We start from the raw sequence: 20685 nt of genomic DNA, 5'->3' as shown, positions 1-20685 counted from the left end.
TGCGGCTCACAAATTATGTTAATTAGGTAAACAACATTGGACAAAACTATGTATGAAAAGCTTGTTTGAGAAGATGGTGATAGTGAGAATAGAAAGTGTTCACCTGTTCTATCAATTCAGATATCCGCGTAGGCAAATTAGTGTTAAATCTAATATGTAGTATATATATATAGAGAGACAACTTAAATTATGTAAGTAAACTATTTGATCTATATAAATTGTATTTAACCCTGTATTTTTTTTAATTTTTGTAAGACCACAGCACAAAATCAGCACAAGATTATTTTGCTATTTTCCCCCAAACGAAAAATGAAATAGTTAGCGATCGAGAAGGTTGAAAACTATGTATGTATAAACAAATTGGCCAATAAAAGCACAAATTCTAACACGTTGGAAAAATGAAAGAGTATTTTCATTGTTACAAAGGTTAAAACACATAGAGTCAATGATTTCCATATTAGCATGATAAGTAGATAGATAAATAAATAAAATAAAATAATTAAGGAAAAATGCAATATATATATAAAGCATATATAATTTTTTTTTAAAATTAACTTTAAGTAATTAATTAATACTTTTCAATAATATATATATACGTATAATATTCATGCATATCCCAGTCGGATTTCTCTCCTGTGGGAGCTTGTAAAACAACAATGTTTTCTTCGAGGCGTTGCTGTCGTATATTTCTTTGCTTTTTCCATTTTTTTTTTATTTTTTTTTTTTGCCTGTGATTTTCCAATATCCATTGTTGATGATTCGATTCATGCTCACACCGGCCGTCCGGTTTCTTCCTGTCCCGGAGGCTGACATACATATATATATATATATAGTTGAGAATTTATTTATTTATATCTGTGCATGCGTGATGCGTCGTGCGTGCACGCGTCGTGCATGATCACTAAAAAAGTTATGAGAACTTATAGTATGCATACTGCGTGGATATAGATCAACTTTAAAAATTATTATAAAGATTTTCTTAAGTATAGAATCGTATCGTATGTATTAATTTCTTATATTAATTAATTTTTAAATTAATATTGGTCCATATATAAAAATCACATTAGAAATTAAAAACATTCAAATTAACTGGTTGCTTTGAAATTGTTTTCATTCGAAATTTTGCCCTTCTATTGAAAATTGTTCCTTCTCAATACATGGTATTGAAATAAATTTTTTTTTTTTTCATGTATTGAAATAAAGAATATTGTTTTGTACAACAAACATTGCTTGTTCTTTGTATTCTACGGCGCCCTGCATGCGCACATATATACACGTATTGTTTTTTAGGAAAAATTAAATAATCAAATTTGTCCTATAAATTTGTCTATTTTGGATTAATATATTGTAAAACGTGACTATAAAATGAAGACGTACTTTAGGTTTTATGGTTACATGCATGTACTTGAAATCATTCTAACAATAGCAAGAAAAATGTACAGTGAAATGATCCTTTTGAACACTTCATATGTATTCTTGCCAAACACTTGGAATAAACTAACTAGCTAACTAGCTAGGGTTTAATTTCCAACAACATGCATGCAAACAAGTCAAACCAAACAACACTAAAAAACTATTAATCCAAATTACTGCCTTCTAATTAAGCAATTTTTTTATGATACAATTGTCTCCAATTTCACAAGCCAACTTGAAATCCTCTCCTTTTACTCCTTGCATCAGTAACCAGCCCAGTAGTTTTCCAAATCACCACAATTCTCCATTCCCATAAACCTGTTATCTCCTCCATACCCCTCATTCATCATAGATGAACCCAAATCCTGATTATTCATCCCCGGTGGCATAGGCGGAACCATCGGCCTCATCGGTGCTTGTGCCGAGGCCGGCCCACCGCCAAGATTCAAGTTCAAACCTGATATAGTGAAACAACCACCACCACTTCCACCGCCACCGCCGTAATTCATCTGTGGTGGGATTATTGGCATGTTGATCATGTTATTACTTGAGCCACCGCCACCGCCACCGCCACCGCCGGCCCGTATGAGAACTTCTTGTAGTTCTGCCGGAGTCATGTAGTTTCTTGAGGGAAACTGGAAGTTTTCAGGGTGCATGATGTGTGAGTGGTGATTAATGTTGGGATTTTGAGGTATTTGATCAAGATTGTAGGTGAAAGGGTTGACCCCCCTTGGCTGGTTTGAAGGGTACTTTTTCCCACCTATACTCTTCTGAAACACTCTGCAAACCACCCATTCATCCTGCTGGAAAAAACCAAATTTTAATTGTATCCCTATGTTAGAACTTTGAAATAATGTCAAAAAATGTAAGACATTTTATATTTAATTAATAACTTAATTTATTACAAGCTACTAGCTTGAATTTTTTTTTTTTTAATAATAAGAAATCATGTATTACAATTAAGGTAAGCACCATTAATATATATATATGTACCTTGGTGGTTCTATAGGCAGATTTAGAATGAATGCGATATTCGTGCATAACCCAATTGGATTTTTCTCCTCTGGGAGCTCTTCCTTTGTAAAACACTAATGTCTTCTTCATCCCAACTTGCTCGGAGGTGCTGCTGTTGTATATCTCTTTATCCTTTCCCGTGGTTTTCCAATATCCAGTGTTGGTGGCTCGATTCGTCCTCACCCCCGTTGGGTATTTTCTGTCCCTCAGGCTGAAGAAATACCACTCTTTTTCTCCCATTTTCGCCTTCGCTGCATTATATATATTTATTGATATGTTTATATCAAGAAACTCGTATGTTCATGCGTGCGTGGTTCGTGCGTGCTGCATTCGTGTATATATGCATGCATGCTCTCAAAATGAGATGAAAGCGATCCGAAAATATATATTAATGATGCGTGGGAAGAGATTAAATATAGAATTTTTTTATGTTCATGGAGTTGAATTTGTAAATTGTTTGGAAATCTTTAAATTTTATTTAAATTATTGGTGCGCATATATAAAAATCACAAAAGAAGTGAAAACTATTCCTTGAGACTTGTAACTTGTGTTCATTTGAAATTTTCCTTTTCAATACATGATATTGAACATATAAATTTTGGTAAAACAAATTTTCTTATTATCAGTTCAAATATTCTCCTTACACATGATATCGCAATACCTATTAATTTTAATTTCTGAAAGAATTTTTTATACAGCTAAATTTCAAAGAAATGTTTCGGAAAGAAAAATTCAAAAATCATAACACTATGCACCATGAAGATGTATATAACACATTAATACTATATTATAACACATAATACTTTTGGTAATTTTAAGTGAATGAAATATATAATTATAATACATTAATTTCCCGTTGTTAATAAAAATAAGCATTATAAAAACCCACTTTAATTAACATATTAGTTGCTCAATTCATTTCCAAATTCTCAAACGTCTCATCATGTTAATCTAACCTTATTTAAACTTATGAATTTATAGTCATGCTCGATTTTAGATCATAAATTACTAAAGAATCATAAAAACAATTGATTGGATTAAAAAATCTACTCATCTTTGATGATTCGAGCGCGCGTTGATTGCTAGTATTTATATGGCATATATACTATGTATATTCTCACAAATCCTAAAATACGTGATCCCCAAAACCCTAGCTAGACATATTTGAAAATTATGGAAAGTTATGCTTGTTTCAAGCAGCTCTTAACTACAAATAAAGTAGGAAAGATTTTTTTTAGCTAAAAGAACAATTAGTAGGTACGTACCTGGAAGATCCCACGGCTCGCACTTGTTAAGATCGACATCTCCAATAGCTCTTTCCGTGAAGTTTGCATCTGAAACTTTGTTAATCAGATAATACGTGATCAGCTCTTCATCGGTCGGATGAAATCGAAACCCTGGTGGCAACTTGTCCAGTTTCACTTCTCCACCTTCCATTTTCTTGCCTTTGAACTAATCTTTCCTAACCTAGTATTCCGGAGAAATGTTTCTTCGAGATGGACCAAGAAAACCCTAATTATGAAGTCAAAATGGTGTTAGAAAAATGACAAGATTTCGAACTTTTTCCGAAGAAAAGTTCCTTCGACTCAGCTATGGCCCTCTTAAATGATAGAAGAATCGAGGGGAGAAAAAGGATCGTGAAAACAAGAAGAATAGAGATTTATAATTGGCTTTCACTAGGGTTTTCGGGTGGTTGATTTATTAATTTAATTGTGGTGCAAGAAAACAGAAATTAAACAATAAATATAATTTCTTGACTTGCATGAAGGTTTTCATGTATATTCATTATGATGAATAATATTGTATGGAAATTAACACAGAGATAAAATGCATAAGGGAATATGCTAAGTACTCTAGGATTTGTTTAGCTTGTATGAGGTGAAGAAGAAGAAGAAGAATTTGAGTATAAATGAGAGAAATAGAAAGTGTAACTTTGAAGCTCTCACCTAACTTTGATTTTATTGGACACGATATGTAGTACTACTCCTTGACCATTGCTTGGTACACCATTTGATTAGGCTACTAATTAATTGAACAAATAATTGGACTAGGAAGATGACACCTTTGCCCCTTAATTGGTTGTATCTCATGAATATATGTACTAATAATTGTAGACCACACAAATTTGTGAACACTTAATTAAGCTAGTGAACTTCTTGATTTGAATCATGGGCAGATGATCACAATGGTTTATAATATTATAATGATCTATCGAATTTTGTCATTGGGTTTTGTGTTGAGTTTGTTTTCAAATTTTACGTGTCACGCATTGCCACTTTTTTCTGTTATTAATTATAGGTTGTAGCATACATTCAATACATCGAAATAATTATTGTTTAAATTTCTACCCTAATATAAAGGAAAAATTGCAATTTTAATTTTATAATGTATAATATCTTTGTGATTTATGATTTTTAATTTTATGAAATTTCAGTGTTAGTTCACTGTATTTGTTATTTTCCGATCCATTTGGATGCTGTAATTTTGGTCGATTTTCTAACGCAATATTGGCTTGATGGCAAAGTGCTCATACATGCAATCTCACATCAGCAATCCTGATTGAAAAATTAAACTATCAAAATTGAAATATATATGGCTAATATTCAATTTCGACAACCAAAGACTAAAATTGTCAAAATACAAACATGCTGGGCATATAATTTTCGTAAAATTTATATTAAATAAATGTGAAAATATTATGAATTTCATCCTATAAATTGTCTTAATATTTTAAATTTTGATGTTTTAAGTCTTATAAATTGTCATGCATGTTTGATGTCATACCAACAATATCATATATCACAATATCGATATGTGATACCACGTCACGTACTAGTGAAAAAGTAATAAAAGGTGAAAAATAATTGTTGAACTAAGGCCAAACTTTGATGACTCACTTATAGGACCGAAAATGAAAAAAAAACTTATAATGAAATAATATTTTTGTAATTTTTCCAAATATGTATACACAGATTGAATCGTTATTCTGTAACTTGTTAACTTCCTTTGAAAATAATCTAATTAAGCATCTAATCTAGGAGTGGGTTTTCGGTATACCGTACCAAAAATAACGATATGAAAAATATTCATACCGGTACCGATACCGAAATTTCAAAATTTTGGTATGAAAAAAATTACATACTAATACTGAGAAAAATTTCGATATACCAAAAAAATGTCTATATATCGAGAAAATTTACATATGGTATCTCGATAATTCAGTATTTTAGTATGGTATATCGGCCCTAATCTAGTCTAAGAGTTTTTCATTTTCTCTTTTTGGATGCATCATAAGATCGCACTTGATTGAATGAAGAATGGATTCTAAGTGACACAAAATTCAAGTATCCTTTCGTAAATACTATTAAATTTAAAAGAAATGAATTTGAAATCCTACTTACTAAATTTAGCCAAACTATGGTTCTGTTTGGACATGTACTATAAAAATATTTTAATATTTTATAAGTGAAAAAACTTAAAGTATGTGTTTGGATAAAATTTTTGTAAATTATTTTTGGAAAATATTTTTTACAAAGTATTCTCCAAGTATAATTTTAAAGAATATTTAAAGATATATTTGTAGAAGTTTTTAGAATAGAACTATGGAAGGCAAAGATAAAAAAAATTACTTTTGAAATGTTAAATGTCTTTATAAAATAGTTGTTCAAACACATATTTATTCTTAAAACAACTTTTCAAATATTTTATAAAAAGTTTTTTTTAAAAAAAATTATAATAATGTTTTATAAGTACATGTTCAAACGGAAAAAAAAATACTTTTATAATAATATTTTATAAGTACATGTCCAAACGAAACTTATAATTTTTTTGGAATATATACGTATTTAATTACTGGTTTATAAAACAAACTTTGACGAACAAGCCAACTTTCAAGATCAAAATCCTAATATTTTTTGTTCTTTTTTCCTCCAAACAAAAATTGATTACTTTTCGAAACGATTTAGGTAGTGTAGGAAGCAGTACTTCTCAGTTTTTTCACAAAATTTTGGAATTTTTTGTTTAAAAAAAACTGAGAAGTGCTTCCTAAAATCTCTCTCAAACACTACCTTAAACTAGCTTGTCACTACTCATTTGTAATCAAAACTTGATAGTTTCTGCTATTCACCCGACATAACTATGTAAATTAGTTAATTGCACAACAAAGATCGATGGATGAAATTAAACCAAGAACGACATTAAAATAGCTGGGGCATTATATGTTAAATAACTAATTCTTTTTCTATATCCACATTTCGTGTTGTTATTACAATATCAACAAGATCTTGATATATATTTTTTCAATGGATCGATCATTTGTTTTTTAGCAAATTTCTTGCTTAAAGCGGAGTCGTTATAGTCTTGCAACAATTAAATTAGGGTTTATAATAGACCGATCGAGGTTGTAAGAACAGTCTGCTGCAAGAGTCACTATCCGATCCATCTCTATCTGTGTTTAACTTGTCATTCACTTCAAATTATCTATTAATTTCACGAAGGAGTATCAATCAATTTCCCATTAGTGTCCCCTCTACTGTTGCATGTGATGTTATTCTAGGTGTATGCTCCCGTTAAATTTTATCATCTGCACCAAGCGGATGATAAAACATTGATGGATTAATAATCATATTTGCTTTGTCCAATGCTTCGTTCAAGTATTATAAATGATATATTAGTGTGATGCACCATTATATTATTCAAGTATATTGATTTATCATCATTAGATTATGCATCATGCATCATCTCGTACACGAACCAAGCTGTGCCTTTGAAGGGTATTAAAAATATATTTCCAACAAAAAAAGGTATTAAAAATAAGATTATTTTTCTAATCAATTATATGGCTAGATGCAGATATGATAGACTACTTGTTCTACACTTCATTTTATTTTAAAATATTTTTCAAAGTTTTGGTCTTTTTTCCTAGATGGATATATAGTATACATTTCTCCCTTCCAATGTGAACGTGATTACCGGCCATGCATTTTGAAAAGCATCATAATTAGAAGAAACAAATATGCAGACGATTTCGTCGAACCAAGTTGAAGATGAAATCATCCAGTTACATATATGCATATCTTGAATATATATATTAAACAAGAAACATTTCTTGCCAGTTTGGTTAAAACGTTGAATGCGAAATTAATTATTGGCATGCATTTCGACAGCTTCATGAACACATTTTTAGGCGTGACATCGATGTTTTGTGTCATGAGATGCTTTATTGTAATGTTTGTTGTTAATTAACGACGACTCAGTCGATATAATTTGCGATGTTTTAGTTGGCAAGCCCTTGTCAAGAAAGATTAATTATCTAGAAGTATTGAAGAGCAACAGGCTGGTTTAGCTGATAATTGTTTCATATGCTCGGTCTACCTTTTGTCAAACACTTCAAGAGTGAAGAAAAATAATATACATATATGGTATATACATACATACATGCATGTTTATATTCAGTATATATAATATATCGGTGTAAATGTCTATGGCTCAGATGACGATTTAGGGAGTATTTACAACCTCTCAAAATAAGTGATTATGGATTTTTTCTTAACAAATTTGTGGGAAAAAAATCCATATATAATTACTTATTTTTAAAGGTTGCAAACACTACCTTAATGATTTATCGGTTGTTTCATGTTTAATTATTAATTTAGTGATTAAATGAAATTTAGAAAGGAAATAATTTCATAAGATGATGAAAACATTGAAAAGTATACTAACTAGGGTTTAATGTTTGCTTCCAGAAGAGTTGTAGAAATACTGTGTTGGAGTACGGAATGAGAAATTTGACTAAGGCAGCAAACTCGAATAGGCAATATCCTTAACAGAAGAAACGGGAACATGAAAAATACTGATTTTTTATATTTTAAAAAAAAAAAAAAAAAAAAAAAAAACCACACACACTGTTTAAGGTAATGTTTTCATATATACTTGGAAAACGTGATTATGAATTTTTCTTTACAAAATTGTAGAAATTCCATAATATTTTTTAAGCATTTGAAAATGCTACGTAAATCGTTTTAACTTTCCAAGGGGTCTATATATACAACTACTAGGGTTAGCTGAGGGTATTATTACTAATACAGTTAATTTCCTTCTTGAAATTAACTTGATAAGAGTCCCAACTAACTTGCTCATCATGTCCGAAGATAATGTTAGGTGGGAAACAAGTCTATGATGAATTCAACAAGCCAATTAATCCCACTTAATTACATGCAATAATTTAAATAAGATTAATAATTTTAAAAAATGCTTTTATTTGCTAGTGATGATGATACACCCAACAAAACTGTTTTAAAAAGTTAAATACAAAGATTCTTCATTTTTTTTGTATAACCCTAAGTTTAGCACTCCTACTTCTTGGGTTCAGTTTCTCCTCTGATTCAGATGGAGTCATGGGTCTCTTTGTCAGGATAACTGCATGCTTTCCTTGCACTATCTGCTTTATCCATGTTTCATTTTTACCGTTATATGGCTCGATTTTCGAAGGAAAATTGGAGCATTCTGCCTCTTCCTCTTCACCAGTACTCTCTTGGCTGCAGTTAGTAATGTTTAAGAATGTTTGTTTCACAATCCTGTCTTCCAAGCTGTGGAACGAGATAACGGCAAGCCTTCCTCCTGGAGCAAGGCAATCGAAACAAGAATGGATGGAATCCCTCAATGTGTTGAGTTCATCATTCACTGCTATTCGTAAAGCTTGAAAAACCCGTGTGGCAGTCTTGATCCAACCATGTCTGCCTCCTGTGTTAAATCAAAAATGGTTTAGTGTCAAATTAAGTGTTTTTGGCATCAATCCATTATTTATTGCATCAGTCGAAGAAACAAATGGAATAGATAAAAGGGGTAAGCTCACTACCTCTTGTCCAAGAAGTTGAGGTCCGAATAAGGTTAACAAGTTCATTTGTTGAATGCAGTCCACCGGTTGAACGTGCCTTGACGATTTTGTTTTGTAGCGAAAACCAATTGCTTTCTTCACCATAGTCACGCAAAATTCGACCCAATTCAGAATCTGGCCACGTATTTACTATGTCCTCAGCTGTTAGGCTTGCCTGTCATAACCCTGCTCAATCAGTACATCGAGAATACATGCATAAACGATCCATGAAAGTGAATGAAAGAGATTAAAACCAAATTTGACTTCATATCTTTTCAATAATACAGTGATCCGCCGCAAGAATTACTAAAATGGAATGTGAATGACCAAATCACAAATCTAATCAGATTTGGCAGAATCAACTTTTATAGGCAATAATAACAGGCAAGACTACAAGTTCAATTTTCTCAGCTACAGAAGCAGCATATAAGTAGTTTAGTCCTTCCAACATAGGAGTGGGATTGAACTGTCTTGCATCATTAACCGTTGCAAGTAAATGGTGAATGAAATCATAGCATACTGCCTAAACTACTCAAGTAAACACATCAAGTAACTGTGGAACCGAACGCTTGTGCACTAGAAGTTTAGCTAGTTGATAACAGTGTAAGCCAAAATATATTAAACCGTGTGATAGCTCAAACGTAACAATTCAACAGCTGTGTCAGCATTTGTTGCTCCTCAAGAGAACATTCGAACTAGCGGCGCTGAAGGTGAGGTACATGGTTAAGTTCAACAGATCCCTCGCCATAAGTGCACTAGGACCCTTATAATTAAATATTGATGCACCCTAGACTGGTCATATGAGAAGATGATGAGCAACAAAAACCATTTTCAGTAAGAAAAGTGGGGATCTGATAAATTACATAACCTATTTCACATTTTCACTCCATATGTTTGAAGGAACGGTAGAAAACGATGGGCCTTTTCATACGGCGATGAGGTGATACTGAATGGTTTTAGTCATACCTACAGTCTAATTCCCTTGTTTTTCACAGCAAAGCATGGTACTCAAAATATACCGGCCAAAAAAAAAATTCTTGGCATAAGATCTTGTATAATGAGCAGAAGCAAGTCACCTGGGGATCCATCCTCATATCAAGAGGCCCATCAGAAAGGACACTAAATCCTCTTTCGGCGTTGTTCACCTGCATCATGGGATAAGGACCTTGAATAATGTGAACATCTGTATTTGATCACTTTGGTATGCAAACAATTAAATTTACTAAAATATTCGTTCTTTTTTTAATTATTATATATCTATTACTTACTTTATATTATAGATAAGTACACTAGAGTCATTAGACCAATCGTCTTTGACACTCTTGAGTGAAGTGCTGAATTCATAAGCACATTAGACCAATCATCTATGATATTCTGGTGTGTCGTGTCAAATTTATAAAATACCCTTACTAAAGCCTTTTTTTTAAAAGATATTTTTTTATAAAAAATTCAATTTCTAAATATGATACCTTTTTCGCGTTAATAGTTTCAATGCCACATGTACCATGACTATTTATTTCTAGAATGTTCTCGTAAATTTGGAAGCCGATCCTTTCAAATTTGATGGAATGTGTGTTGTAAAATGGGTATAAATAGAGCACGGAATACATCCCAGGGTATTGAATTAGAAAGGATAAGTTTGAAGGGAAAATATAGGGGAAAAAATCAACACAATGGTTCACAGCATACCTGCATGGATGACATCCCCAAATCCATCAAAACACCCTGAATTCCAGGATCTGAGTGTTTCCCACCAACTTCCTGAAGCACAGCCTTAATGTTTTTGAAGTTCTTTAAAAAGGTATACACTTGTAAACTTGAAAGTGAGTCACCAGAACCTTTATGCGAGACCATGTTTATTTGATTTTGAGCTATTTCATGTGCTACAGGATCAACATCAAGTCCAATATAAAGTTCCATCTCTGGATGGGCCTGAATGATCTGTATTTATTACAGTTTAATTTATCCAATTAAAAGACATGATGAAGAACCAGCTCCAGACAAACGTTTGTTAATTCAATTCAATCTTTAAATCAGAGTACGTGATTCCATTAAACCTGAGACGATGCGCCTCTTCTCCTCGTTCTTCATTTTCTCCAACAACAGTTGTACAATTATACTGAATTCAAGGTCCTATTTCAATTATATTACTTCAATTTCAACCTTGTCTCTATTGCACAACAACATTAACTATATAACCAGATTTTGCCTCTTGATTCTTGATATTAAAATAAGTAACGGTTTCAAGGCCAAACAAAGGTGAAATTGGAACAAGTTATCCCTCATAAATTTTCTTGAAATCTGGATTGTTAGAGACAAATTTCCCACAAGGAGTTGCTTATGCATAAACAACACAATATTACATTTAAATAATTGGTTTATCTGACCATGCCTAAAATTTTTCCTACATCTTGTAACTTTTACAACCTCATGTCAGTAAGTCAATTAGAACCCCCATCCATAAAAGGAACCCACCACAGATTATGAAGATTAAAATGTTCATGTTTAATCTTTTCGAAACTTCTAGTTTCTCGGATACATTATTCTTGAATTGGCTATCCTAAATTGTCACCATATTAACTCACAGAAAAATAGACTCCTGGTACACTGATCGTCACCCAGATTAACTCAAATAAAATGCTTTCAGTAAATGTCCCAATTCTTGAACAGTTCCAAAACATATGCAACAACAAATACATAATCAATCAAAGCTATAACGAAGATACCCCAGTTGAATCATTCCCATTTCATTTCATACCACAACAAACAAAACATAACCTTGAATCAAAAATCACCAAAGTGCAAAAGAAACATTCCAAAACAACAAGACCCAATAATTAGAATCGAAAATTCACCCACCGTGGCGGAATGTCCAGCGGCACCAAGCGTGCAATCAACAAAAGACTTGAGGGGTACCGAAGCAAATACGTCGAGCACTTCGCCGAGCAAAACGGGTACATGGGCTGAATTATCCTTTCCAAATTGCTTCGAAAACCCATCCTCATCGAGCTCCCGGCCCGAGCGCGTACGCCTCTTCAGCAGCAACTCAGCTTTCTGCTTATTTGCTCTGTTTGCCTTGTTTTTGCTGGCGAGTTTGCTGTATGTTGCCTTAGTTGCAGCTGTGGAGATGGAAAATCTGAATGGAGAACGCTGCGAAGGTGAATGGAGAAGCAATTTTCTGATAAGGGATTTGGCAGAAGCTGCAGCCGCTGGTGCGGCCATTGGCTTTTTATTGGAGAATGATACTCTGATGTAGAAGGCGTAGTAAAAATAACATTTTCTACTAAAATATCAAATATTCTTCTAGTCGAGGGTGAGTTATTTATCTTTTTTATAAAATAATAAACTACGTCTCTTAAAAAATATTTTTTAAAAATGGATAGGATTGATGTCTTATTGATTAAAAAAAAAAAATAAGTGAGACGGTCTCATAAAAAATCTATTTTTAAATGTGTAAACAAATCGAGCTGATTAATGAAAGTTTAATCTTCAAATTCGACTCAATTTTTATATATTCGAGCTTTCGTTCAAACAATAAATGAAAATCGAAATCAAATAATTATGCCGATGTTTATAATAAAAAAAAGATATTTATTTGCATAAAGTAAAAAAAAAATTATAAATAACCCAAATAAGATATCAATATCTTAAAATTATTTCGTAGAACCATCTCACAAAATTTTTTGTATAATTTTACTTTCCATTTAATGATAATTCAAACTAATTTCAACCAAATTTATTCCCCTTAAATTTAAAAGTTATCGAAGAAGCGAATTAATCAAGATTAAATATCCAATAATAATACATTTCAATATTTTTTTGATCAAGAAATGAAAAAATACCTAAAATTTGAGAGATGAAAATTTAAATCCATCTCACCCCTCGTCAGACTCATATTCGGAAATCAAATAACCATCCATCTCAGAATCAGACTCGAATCCATCTCCATCTCTTCTTCTTCGGAAAGGACTCGTCACTGGTTTGTCTTCAAGAATCGCCCTCCTCTCATTCTTATACAGTCCCCTACTCCTGTCCAAGAATCCTTCCTTCATCATGCTTGCATAAGTTTCCCTAATATCAGCTAGTGGATGTTTCTCAACAAGATGATCCCGATCATACGCCTCTCTCAAGACAACAGTTTGTAAGCCACCCTTTTGAGATATGTAAAAGATCCCCGGGTGTCTTTCAAACACCTTAGTGAACTTTTGAGGCATCGCCAATGGAGCACGCAGATTACTCACATTCTTTCTTTCAGTCTTTTTATTGATTGTAAGGTGCAGAAGCTCGTGAAAAACCCCGACGATCCTCTTTTCAGATGTATCGGTTCTTGAATCAAGATGGGATGCATCAACGTAAGGGCTAGTGTATGGCAGCTTTTGCCACTCGTGCAACCACTCCATGCACTTTCTTTTCAATCCAAAACCCCTTGTGAAACTAACCGGAAATGACAATGCCCCATTCTTCTCTTCTTGCTTCAAATTTCTATGCTCCAAATGGGATACCGCTATGCTATCATTCCAAACTAATAGTTTCAATCCCACACGCTCATCTGGAAGTTTCATGAATGAAAATGACTCTGGATTCTTCACTGCCAAAGTGTTCTCATAATCATAAGGCAAACCCAAATCCCATCTCAGCTGTTCAATTGTTTGCAAGGGAAGTAATCTTTCTTTAGTGAGCATAAGCAACTTTTGCAGCCTATGCAAAATATCCACATAACATTCCTCATAAATAAGATGCATTTCTTGGTTATAAACATTCAGAGCCTCGGGCGCTAGCTTATACCAGGGAACAGGGGTACCCCGGGAATCAGGGACATAAAGTTCTTGAAATATGTTTGGGTAGCGTCGGATAAAAGTGGCGACTTTGAGGTCGTACGGCAGACCAAGCTGGCCACGATGCTTGGAAAGGATGTGAATGGGGAGGCAGTAATCAGGATGTGTTCCTATAATCGAAATAAGGGTGCAAGTAGCTTTGAGACGTAGACTGCTAGAGACTACATTATCAAGAAACCTGTCTTTTGCCCACTTGAGCTTCACATTGACAAGGTATCGCTTCTGAATTCGAAAATCAATTGACAGGTAAAGGTAATTAAAACAAGAAACAGAAGGGTCGAATCTCCTCCACCCTCGCACGAAGAACATGTTTCTTCAACTAGAAAGCAATATTTTTCCAGTTACACATTTCGTCGAACGTGTTTGACGCGCATCTGCAAATGCTTCGATCAGAGGGTTGTTGAATATGATTGATTCGCCGGCTCATGAAGAAAGGCTAAATAGATCAAGAATCCTGTGTGAAACGCATAATCCAATGGCGATTCCGCCGCATTCGAACAAACTAGCCTGGATGTTCGTCACATGAGATTCATCACAGCTGAGAAAGCTGGCGATAGCTTTAAGATCTGGGTTTTCGAAGAACTCACACAGCGCGTGCTTGACCTTAGCTGTGGTGAAACAAGCCCCACGATCATCACAATCAACAGAAACGTCGCCAGCGAGCGGGTAAAAACGTGCCAGGACTTCTGATATCGATTTGTTGAGCAGAGCTATCCTTGGGTTGCTGCAGCATATTGGTTTGGGTAGAAGAGTACTATAGTAGCATGATGCAGAGGGAATCAACTGGTCTAAAAGGCAGCATAGTTTGTAGTTTATGAGGTGATTTGGTAATGTACAAATTGGTAGATTATATTGAATCAAATTCTGTGAGTGATGAATTAAGTTCTTTTATAAAGATGTTTCCAATTCTTTTTGTCTTTTTTGTTAGGAATCTCCCAATCTAAAGTCATTTGAATGTTTTTATCATTTGAAAGTCCCATTCCCTTGAGCTACATCATTCAACTCAAATGTGTCCACAAATGACAAAACTAAAGTGCCAACTGAATTTGCATTTCCTCAAATGAATGTTTTTACAATCGCTAGTAGAAGTTATTATGTCGGGGTAATATATTTTTATTTTTAAAAACAAAACATGTAATTGATCCATTCACGATAATTTCCCTTTAATTTTATCATTTTGTTGTAGTCGTGATATATCTTTTGAAATGTTTTTCGGTGCTCGCATATAGACATTGCTCATATGTTAAATTTAATAACTTTTCTTTTTTGCACGCATTTCGCATACAAAAAATTGAGCCGATGAATTCGCACTCAAAAACTCGAATGGGACAGATTCCATTTGAGACGATGTTGAATAAGTGACTTTTTAAAAAATTACTATTATTGTGAGTATTATTACAACATTAGAATGAGGTGAAGATACATATTTTCTTTCTCGTTCATATGAATCTGAACATACGAATCTCTTGTTAAAGCAAGACTGTTTCTAACAACACAACTGAGTGCAATTTTGCTTGATTACAAATATCAAATGTGACGATAAAATATTATAACCACAAGTAGATCGGGAGACAAACCCAGGCCCAGCGGGACCTAATTGATCGGATCAATTGCCAATTCAAAGTCTTACCCAGATACTACTCAGACTCAACTCCTCTCTGCATTGTTTTCTGCCATAAACAACCGAACCGTGATGGCTCGCAGCAAAGCAATAAATCTTGCGCCTCGATGCTAGGCCCAAGGGGGATAGCTAAGATGCACAAATCAATTGAACGCAAATGTGCAGATGATAGTGACAGCAAGAAAATAATCCAAGATAGAAGTAGGAAAATCACAACATTAGGAAACAAAGATTTCGGTTCGATACCAATCCAAGGCGCAACTTAACTCTACTTTATCAAAGAACTAAAGTTCTCAAATATTATACTGAACGACAACCCATTTGTACTCAAAAACCACACGCTGCAAACAAACAACCACGCCAATCGATTTGTTTTTACAAAAGGCAAGCAGCTATGACAAACCTATCCCATTTCCTCATCCTCCGCAGGTCATAATGTTTACACTGGCCAGTCAAAGAGAAGTGTTCCGGAGGAACATTAGATTAGATCAGCCACGTTCATTGGCATTTCATCAATCTGAGTACTGTAATATTGCTCTATGTCTCTTAAGATTTTGATGTCGTCACTTTTCACAAAGTTTATAGCAACACCCTGCACAAACAAAATAGAAAATTACATAATGAAGTTTAGATATCATATGGATTATTAATTAATTATTATTAATTAATATTAATAAGCCTCAAAGAAATAAGATACTTCAAAATAGATTAAAGAAATAATTTGTCTTGAATTCCGAAGGTATATCTAGGGTGGTAGCATCTAACACAGTAGGAGCATGAAAAATTAACAGATTTGAATATGAGAATTAAGTTATGGTAAAGCCAGCATGAACATAATTCTTCTCTAGCTCCATATTTCTGCAAGCTTAACATTCTTGCATGGCATTTTAAACGAGGAAAACATTGAGACAAATTGAGATTACCTTTCTTCCAAACCGACCAGACCGACCGATTCTATGAATGTAAAGCTCTCTGTTGTTGGGAAGATCATAATTAATCACCAGGGAAACCTACAAGAATTCAAAACGTCCACGAGAAATCAGTAACATTATTCCGTCAATAATTAACTACAAATGAGATAAAACTTGTGAGAAGCAAGAGAGAGATTAACAAAGATATATTTTTCTCCCAACAAAACTAACAAAATGTTCAGAAAACTAGCAGTTTGTTCTACTACAAATAGTTAGCCATAAAATAAATATATATATATATGTATATATAAACATTAACTTACACAAGAATTCATTGTATTAAACAAATTTTATGGAATTTCCCTGCTTAATATCAAGCATACTGCGCGTTAATTTTGTGACTGGGGTTTCTTATCAATGATCCATCTTTCCAAAACTTTTGTAAAACACAATTCAAACTTCCACATCATTATTTTCAATTGCAATCCATTGGATGACAAAAGAACTTCTCCCAGCGCATGAAGTTTCTTCTGAAGTCAAATAAAAATCAAAATAAGGAAATAAGAAGCTGGAGTTTGCCTGTTGAACATCAATTCCCCTAGCCCAAACATCTGTCGTGATCAGAACCCGAGTTTGACCTGAGCGGAATTCTTGCATAATTGCATCTCGTTCTTTCTGAGGCATGTCTCCATGCATAGATGAAACAGTAAAATTATTCTCACGCATTTTTGCTGTCAGCCAATCCACCTGTCATACATGGAGGAACATCATGAAAACAGTGAAATGAAATGCTAAGGCGATCAACTATTGACCACCCACAAACAAGAAACTGCAACACATGGGTTTTCCATTAAATTTAATAATGTTTAGACATGCCACTTTCTCTTCTAGCAAAATCCAGACATTAACAAGTATTTAAGGTTTACACAACGCATGACTCCTATAATCTATGAAGACACTTTCCTAGACTCCATGCAACTAATATTAGCCACCAATTATGATTTTTTCGCATAACATTTGACAACATGACAGATCACAAAGTAATATAATAAAATGCAAAATGTTCCAGCCAATTTATATCAGGATTCAGAACGTTCTTATACGACACAGGATTCGGAAAAAACAAGCAAACTTGATCAGGTAAAAAACTTGGCGCCCAAAGTAGCCAGTACCTTCCTCTTCGTGTTACAGAAGATAACAGCCTGAGTAATGGTAAGGGTATCATACAAATCACAGAGAGTATCAAATTTCCATTCCTCTCTCTCTACTGCAACAAAGAATTGTTTGATGCCCTGTCAAAACATATAATGACTATCAGATATCAAGAACCAAACATAATTTCTGGTATATGCTGAGAACCAGGAAAGCCAAGGCCCCTGTTAAAATATGTGGGACTGCTTGAAGATTTGCAATGGAAAATAAAGAGTTTGTAAATCAATATTTTGAGATTAACAAAGCCAAAATTCTCTTATATTCTTTTGTTAATAAAAAATATGATGAGTTTGAATGAAAATACAAACTATAAATCTAGCACTTTCTTTCCTCCTACCACCCCCTTTCATTTACAGTCTTTTCCCCTTAAAGTAGAAAATTAATCATGAAAACATGCCCACCTCCAGAGTCAATTCATCACGTTTTACAAGGATACGAACTGGATCAGTCATGAATTTGCTTGTGATCTCCAGTATTTCATTTGGAAGGGTTGCAGATATCAATACAACCTGAAAAAGCAATGAGTACACGTCATAAATCTGCTGGAAATCAGCACATACAAGTTCTGTGTAAATGATAACAAAGTCATGGTTCATGTACTTGTTTCATAGTGGGTACAAGACTAAACCAGAACCAAGAACCTCCAAAATCGTAAAATGTCATTCCATGCAGCCAGGGGTAAACCCTCGACACTTTTACAAGGCAAAGGATGGGTGCCTTTAAGAATATTTTTACAGAATGCACTGAAGTACTGAACATATCTGTCATCTAGTGATAGTTTCAAAAAATTTTGCAACTGCACTTCAGATATCATGTATACACGTGGACATACTGGTTTAGGGATGAAGGAAGAAGAAATAGAGCACCTGGAGTTCTGGAGGAAGATATCTATAAACATCATAAATCTGATCCTTAAACCCTCTACTCAGCATTTCATCAGATTCATCCTGATAAATTTCAAAAACAAAAAATAAAAGGAATCAGAACTGCCTAATTAAGTCCACCAGTGAAACATAATATAGGGAGTTATCTAATATATTAAACTCCTGCAGATGCACACGATATACTAGCATGGGATAAAAATGAAACTCACGAGAATTAACAATTTAATAGATCTGGTTCGCAGTGTTCTCCTCTTAATCATGTCACAAACTCTTCCGGGTGTCCCTGAAACCACTTGAACTCCATGTTCTAATTTTCTAATATCTTCGCCCACACTTTTACCTCCAATACAAGCATGTGCTTGAATATTAATATAGTCACCAATAGCCAAAATTACTTTCTCGGTCTGAGCTGCCAGCTCTCTTGTGGGAGACAATATCAAAGCCTGGACCCTACAATAAGGAATAAACGAAAAGAAAATAATCACTGAATAGAATGCTCAAAGTAAAGGATGGGTAATCAGTTAAAATTTAGAATAGAACTATGGGAATAGACATGCCTATGTTCATGTTTTTGAACCCCAATTATATATTATAGTTACTCTCAAGAACTTCTCAAGTATAGCTGAATAATAAAAGTCAAAGAAAATGGGGAACTTAAAGGTTGTAACTTGTAAGTTTTTAACCAAAGGTCCAAAAGAGTGTGAATCCTATCACCGACATAAATCAAAGCAGCAAAGAAAACAATTTATAAACACAATCTCATATCATGGTAACATTATGACAGAAACCCGGAAACTAAGCTCTACCAAAAAGAAAAAAGAAAAATTGTACAGGCATAGCAAGAGAAAATAAATATCTCAGAAGATAAAAGTATAACTTCGTCATGCACCAATACAACTCTAACTACAATGAAAAATACAAATACAAAAGAAGAAAGGTACAAACAAAAAAGGACCGAAACCATACTCAGAGGACTTGGTATCAGCAATTTGGCAAACAGCAAGGGCAATCATGGAAGTCTTTCCCGTGCCAGACTGCGCCTGAGCTATGACGTCACGGCCGGAGATTATCGGGACCACGGCTCGCTGCTGTATAGCCGAGGGTTTCTCGAATCCGTAGTTGTAGATGCCTCTGAGTAAATCATCTTTTATCCCCATCTCGTCGAAGCTCAAAATTGGCTCCACACCCTTGGATGTTTCGAAAACCAGATTCGCATCCTCCTCCCCGATAACTCGACGCCCACCGCCTCCTCTCTGCATCGCCGGAGCCGCCATTCTTCTTCTAATATTAATCAGCGTCCAATCGAGAAATTCCAACGGGAGGAACTCTAATTAGGGTTCGCGGACCAAATACCAAGCTCTAAGCCACAAAATTTTTTATATGGAAAAAAATTATTTTAGACATTTTTTAAAATTAATCTGTGTAAAAATTAAATAAGATAATATATATGAGACGGAGGTAGTACTATATATAAAATTATAGTCCTAGAATAAGTAGAGTAACACTCCTGTGAGACGGTCTCATCCGTGAGACGGGTCAACCCTACCCATATTTATAATAATAAGTAATACTTTTGGCATAAATTGTAATATTTTTTAATGGATAATCCATATAAAAGATCCGTCTCATAAAAATGACCCTTGAGATCGTCTATGAGTTTTTCCCGAATAAGTATATCCTAGTGTTTATATTTCAACAAAAAAAGTATACCTAGTGTTTTATGATATACCACAATTCTTTTTTGGTTTTTTCGTAACTTACGCCTCAAGGCTCAAAGTCACAAAAATCTTTTTTTTTTTTTTAAGATTAATGCTATTATCTATTTCTCTTTTTCAAAAAAAAAAAGTCACAAAAATCTTTTATTTCCTCATCGTCAATTTTATGTGATAAATTTTCACTTCAATTATAGAGGAATCGAACG

The 20685-nt window shown here is 33.8% G+C and overlaps 4 protein-coding genes across 6 annotated transcripts; all 4 read right to left on the bottom strand.

Annotated features, from left to right (window-relative positions):
• Positions 1 to 1487: 1487 nt before the first annotated feature.
• LOC140860329 (NAC domain-containing protein 92-like) lies at positions 1488 to 4284 on the bottom strand. Of its 2 annotated transcripts, none has more exons than XM_073263293.1 (3): positions 3693 to 4284; positions 2407 to 2678; positions 1488 to 2216 (listed from the first exon to the last, which is right to left on the bottom strand). In XM_073263293.1, exons 1-3 carry the CDS (start codon positions 3862 to 3864, stop codon positions 1677 to 1679), a joined length of 984 nt encoding a protein of 327 aa, XP_073119394.1. In that variant the 5' UTR covers positions 3865 to 4284; the 3' UTR covers positions 1488 to 1676. The 2 variants fall into 2 exon arrangements, with proteins under 2 accessions (XP_073119394.1, XP_073119395.1); XM_073263294.1 differs by having other exon boundaries at positions 1488 to 2213.
• Positions 4285 to 8663: 4379 nt separating this feature from the next.
• Positions 8664 to 12567, bottom strand: LOC140860370 (uncharacterized). 2 transcript variants are annotated; one of them, XM_073263362.1, is made up of 5 exons: positions 12161 to 12567; positions 10991 to 11062; positions 10378 to 10446; positions 9284 to 9476; positions 8664 to 9168 (listed from the first exon to the last, which is right to left on the bottom strand). In XM_073263362.1, exons 1-5 carry the CDS (start codon positions 12521 to 12523, stop codon positions 8747 to 8749), a joined length of 1119 nt encoding a protein of 372 aa, XP_073119463.1. In that variant the 5' UTR covers positions 12524 to 12567; the 3' UTR covers positions 8664 to 8746. The 2 variants fall into 2 exon arrangements, with proteins under 2 accessions (XP_073119463.1, XP_073119462.1); XM_073263361.1 differs by having other exon boundaries at positions 8665 to 9168; positions 10991 to 11242.
• On the bottom strand, positions 12330 to 14731 carry LOC140860371 (protein WHAT'S THIS FACTOR 9, mitochondrial). Its single transcript, XM_073263363.1, has 2 exons — positions 13144 to 14731; positions 12330 to 12451 (listed from the first exon to the last, which is right to left on the bottom strand). The coding sequence occupies exon 1, from the start codon at positions 14443 to 14445 to the stop codon at positions 13177 to 13179; it is 1269 nt and encodes a 422-aa protein (XP_073119464.1). The 5' UTR covers positions 14446 to 14731; the 3' UTR covers positions 12330 to 12451; positions 13144 to 13176.
• A 1224-nt stretch (positions 14732 to 15955) lies between these two features.
• On the bottom strand, positions 15956 to 20130 carry LOC140894673 (eukaryotic initiation factor 4A-3). Its single transcript, XM_073303238.1, has 8 exons — positions 19731 to 20130; positions 18974 to 19214; positions 18747 to 18827; positions 18282 to 18389; positions 17841 to 17960; positions 17248 to 17415; positions 16681 to 16767; positions 15956 to 16349 (listed from the first exon to the last, which is right to left on the bottom strand). Exons 1-8 carry the CDS (start codon positions 20036 to 20038, stop codon positions 16236 to 16238), a joined length of 1227 nt encoding a protein of 408 aa, XP_073159339.1. The 5' UTR covers positions 20039 to 20130; the 3' UTR covers positions 15956 to 16235.
• Between the last annotated feature and the right edge of the window lie 555 nt (positions 20131 to 20685).

The sequence above is a fragment of the Henckelia pumila genome, chromosome 4 (assembly GCF_033568475.1).
Source record: "Henckelia pumila isolate YLH828 chromosome 4, ASM3356847v2, whole genome shotgun sequence".
Lineage (NCBI taxonomy): Eukaryota > Viridiplantae > Streptophyta > Magnoliopsida > Lamiales > Gesneriaceae > Henckelia > Henckelia pumila.
Note: the sequence above shows the minus strand (reverse complement) of the source record. Positions and strands in the feature narration are given on the sequence as shown.

Coding starts and splice junctions, on each gene's coding strand:
- LOC140860329 (XM_073263293.1), bottom strand. CDS start 3,864: ATGGAAGGTGGAGAAGTGAAACTGGACAAGTTGCCACCAGGGTTTCGA. Junction 2,679..3,692: donor CGAGCCGTGGGATCTTCCAG/GTACGTACCTAC, acceptor TATATAATGCAG/CGAAGGCGAAAATGGGAGAA. Junction 2,217..2,406: donor CTGCCTATAGAACCACCAAG/GTACATATATAT, acceptor GGTTTTTTCCAG/CAGGATGAATGGGTGGTTTG.
- LOC140860370 (XM_073263361.1), bottom strand. CDS start 12,523: ATGGCCGCACCAGCGGCTGCAGCTTCTGCCAAATCCCTTATCAGAAAA. Junction 9,477..10,377: donor ATATGAGGATGGATCCCCAG/GTGACTTGCTTC, acceptor GGGTTATGACAG/GCAAGCCTAACAGCTGAGGA. Junction 9,169..9,283: donor CTCAACTTCTTGGACAAGAG/GTAGTGAGCTTA, acceptor GATTTAACACAG/GAGGCAGACATGGTTGGATC.
- LOC140860371 (XM_073263363.1), bottom strand. CDS start 14,445: ATGTTCTTCGTGCGAGGGTGGAGGAGATTCGACCCTTCTGTTTCTTGT.
- LOC140894673 (XM_073303238.1), bottom strand. CDS start 20,038: ATGGCGGCTCCGGCGATGCAGAGAGGAGGCGGTGGGCGTCGAGTTATC. Junction 18,390..18,746: donor ATCTTCCTCCAGAACTCCAG/GTGCTCTATTTC, acceptor TTGCTTTTTCAG/GTTGTATTGATATCTGCAAC. Junction 17,961..18,281: donor GTGATGAATTGACTCTGGAG/GTGGGCATGTTT, acceptor ATGTTTTGACAG/GGCATCAAACAATTCTTTGT.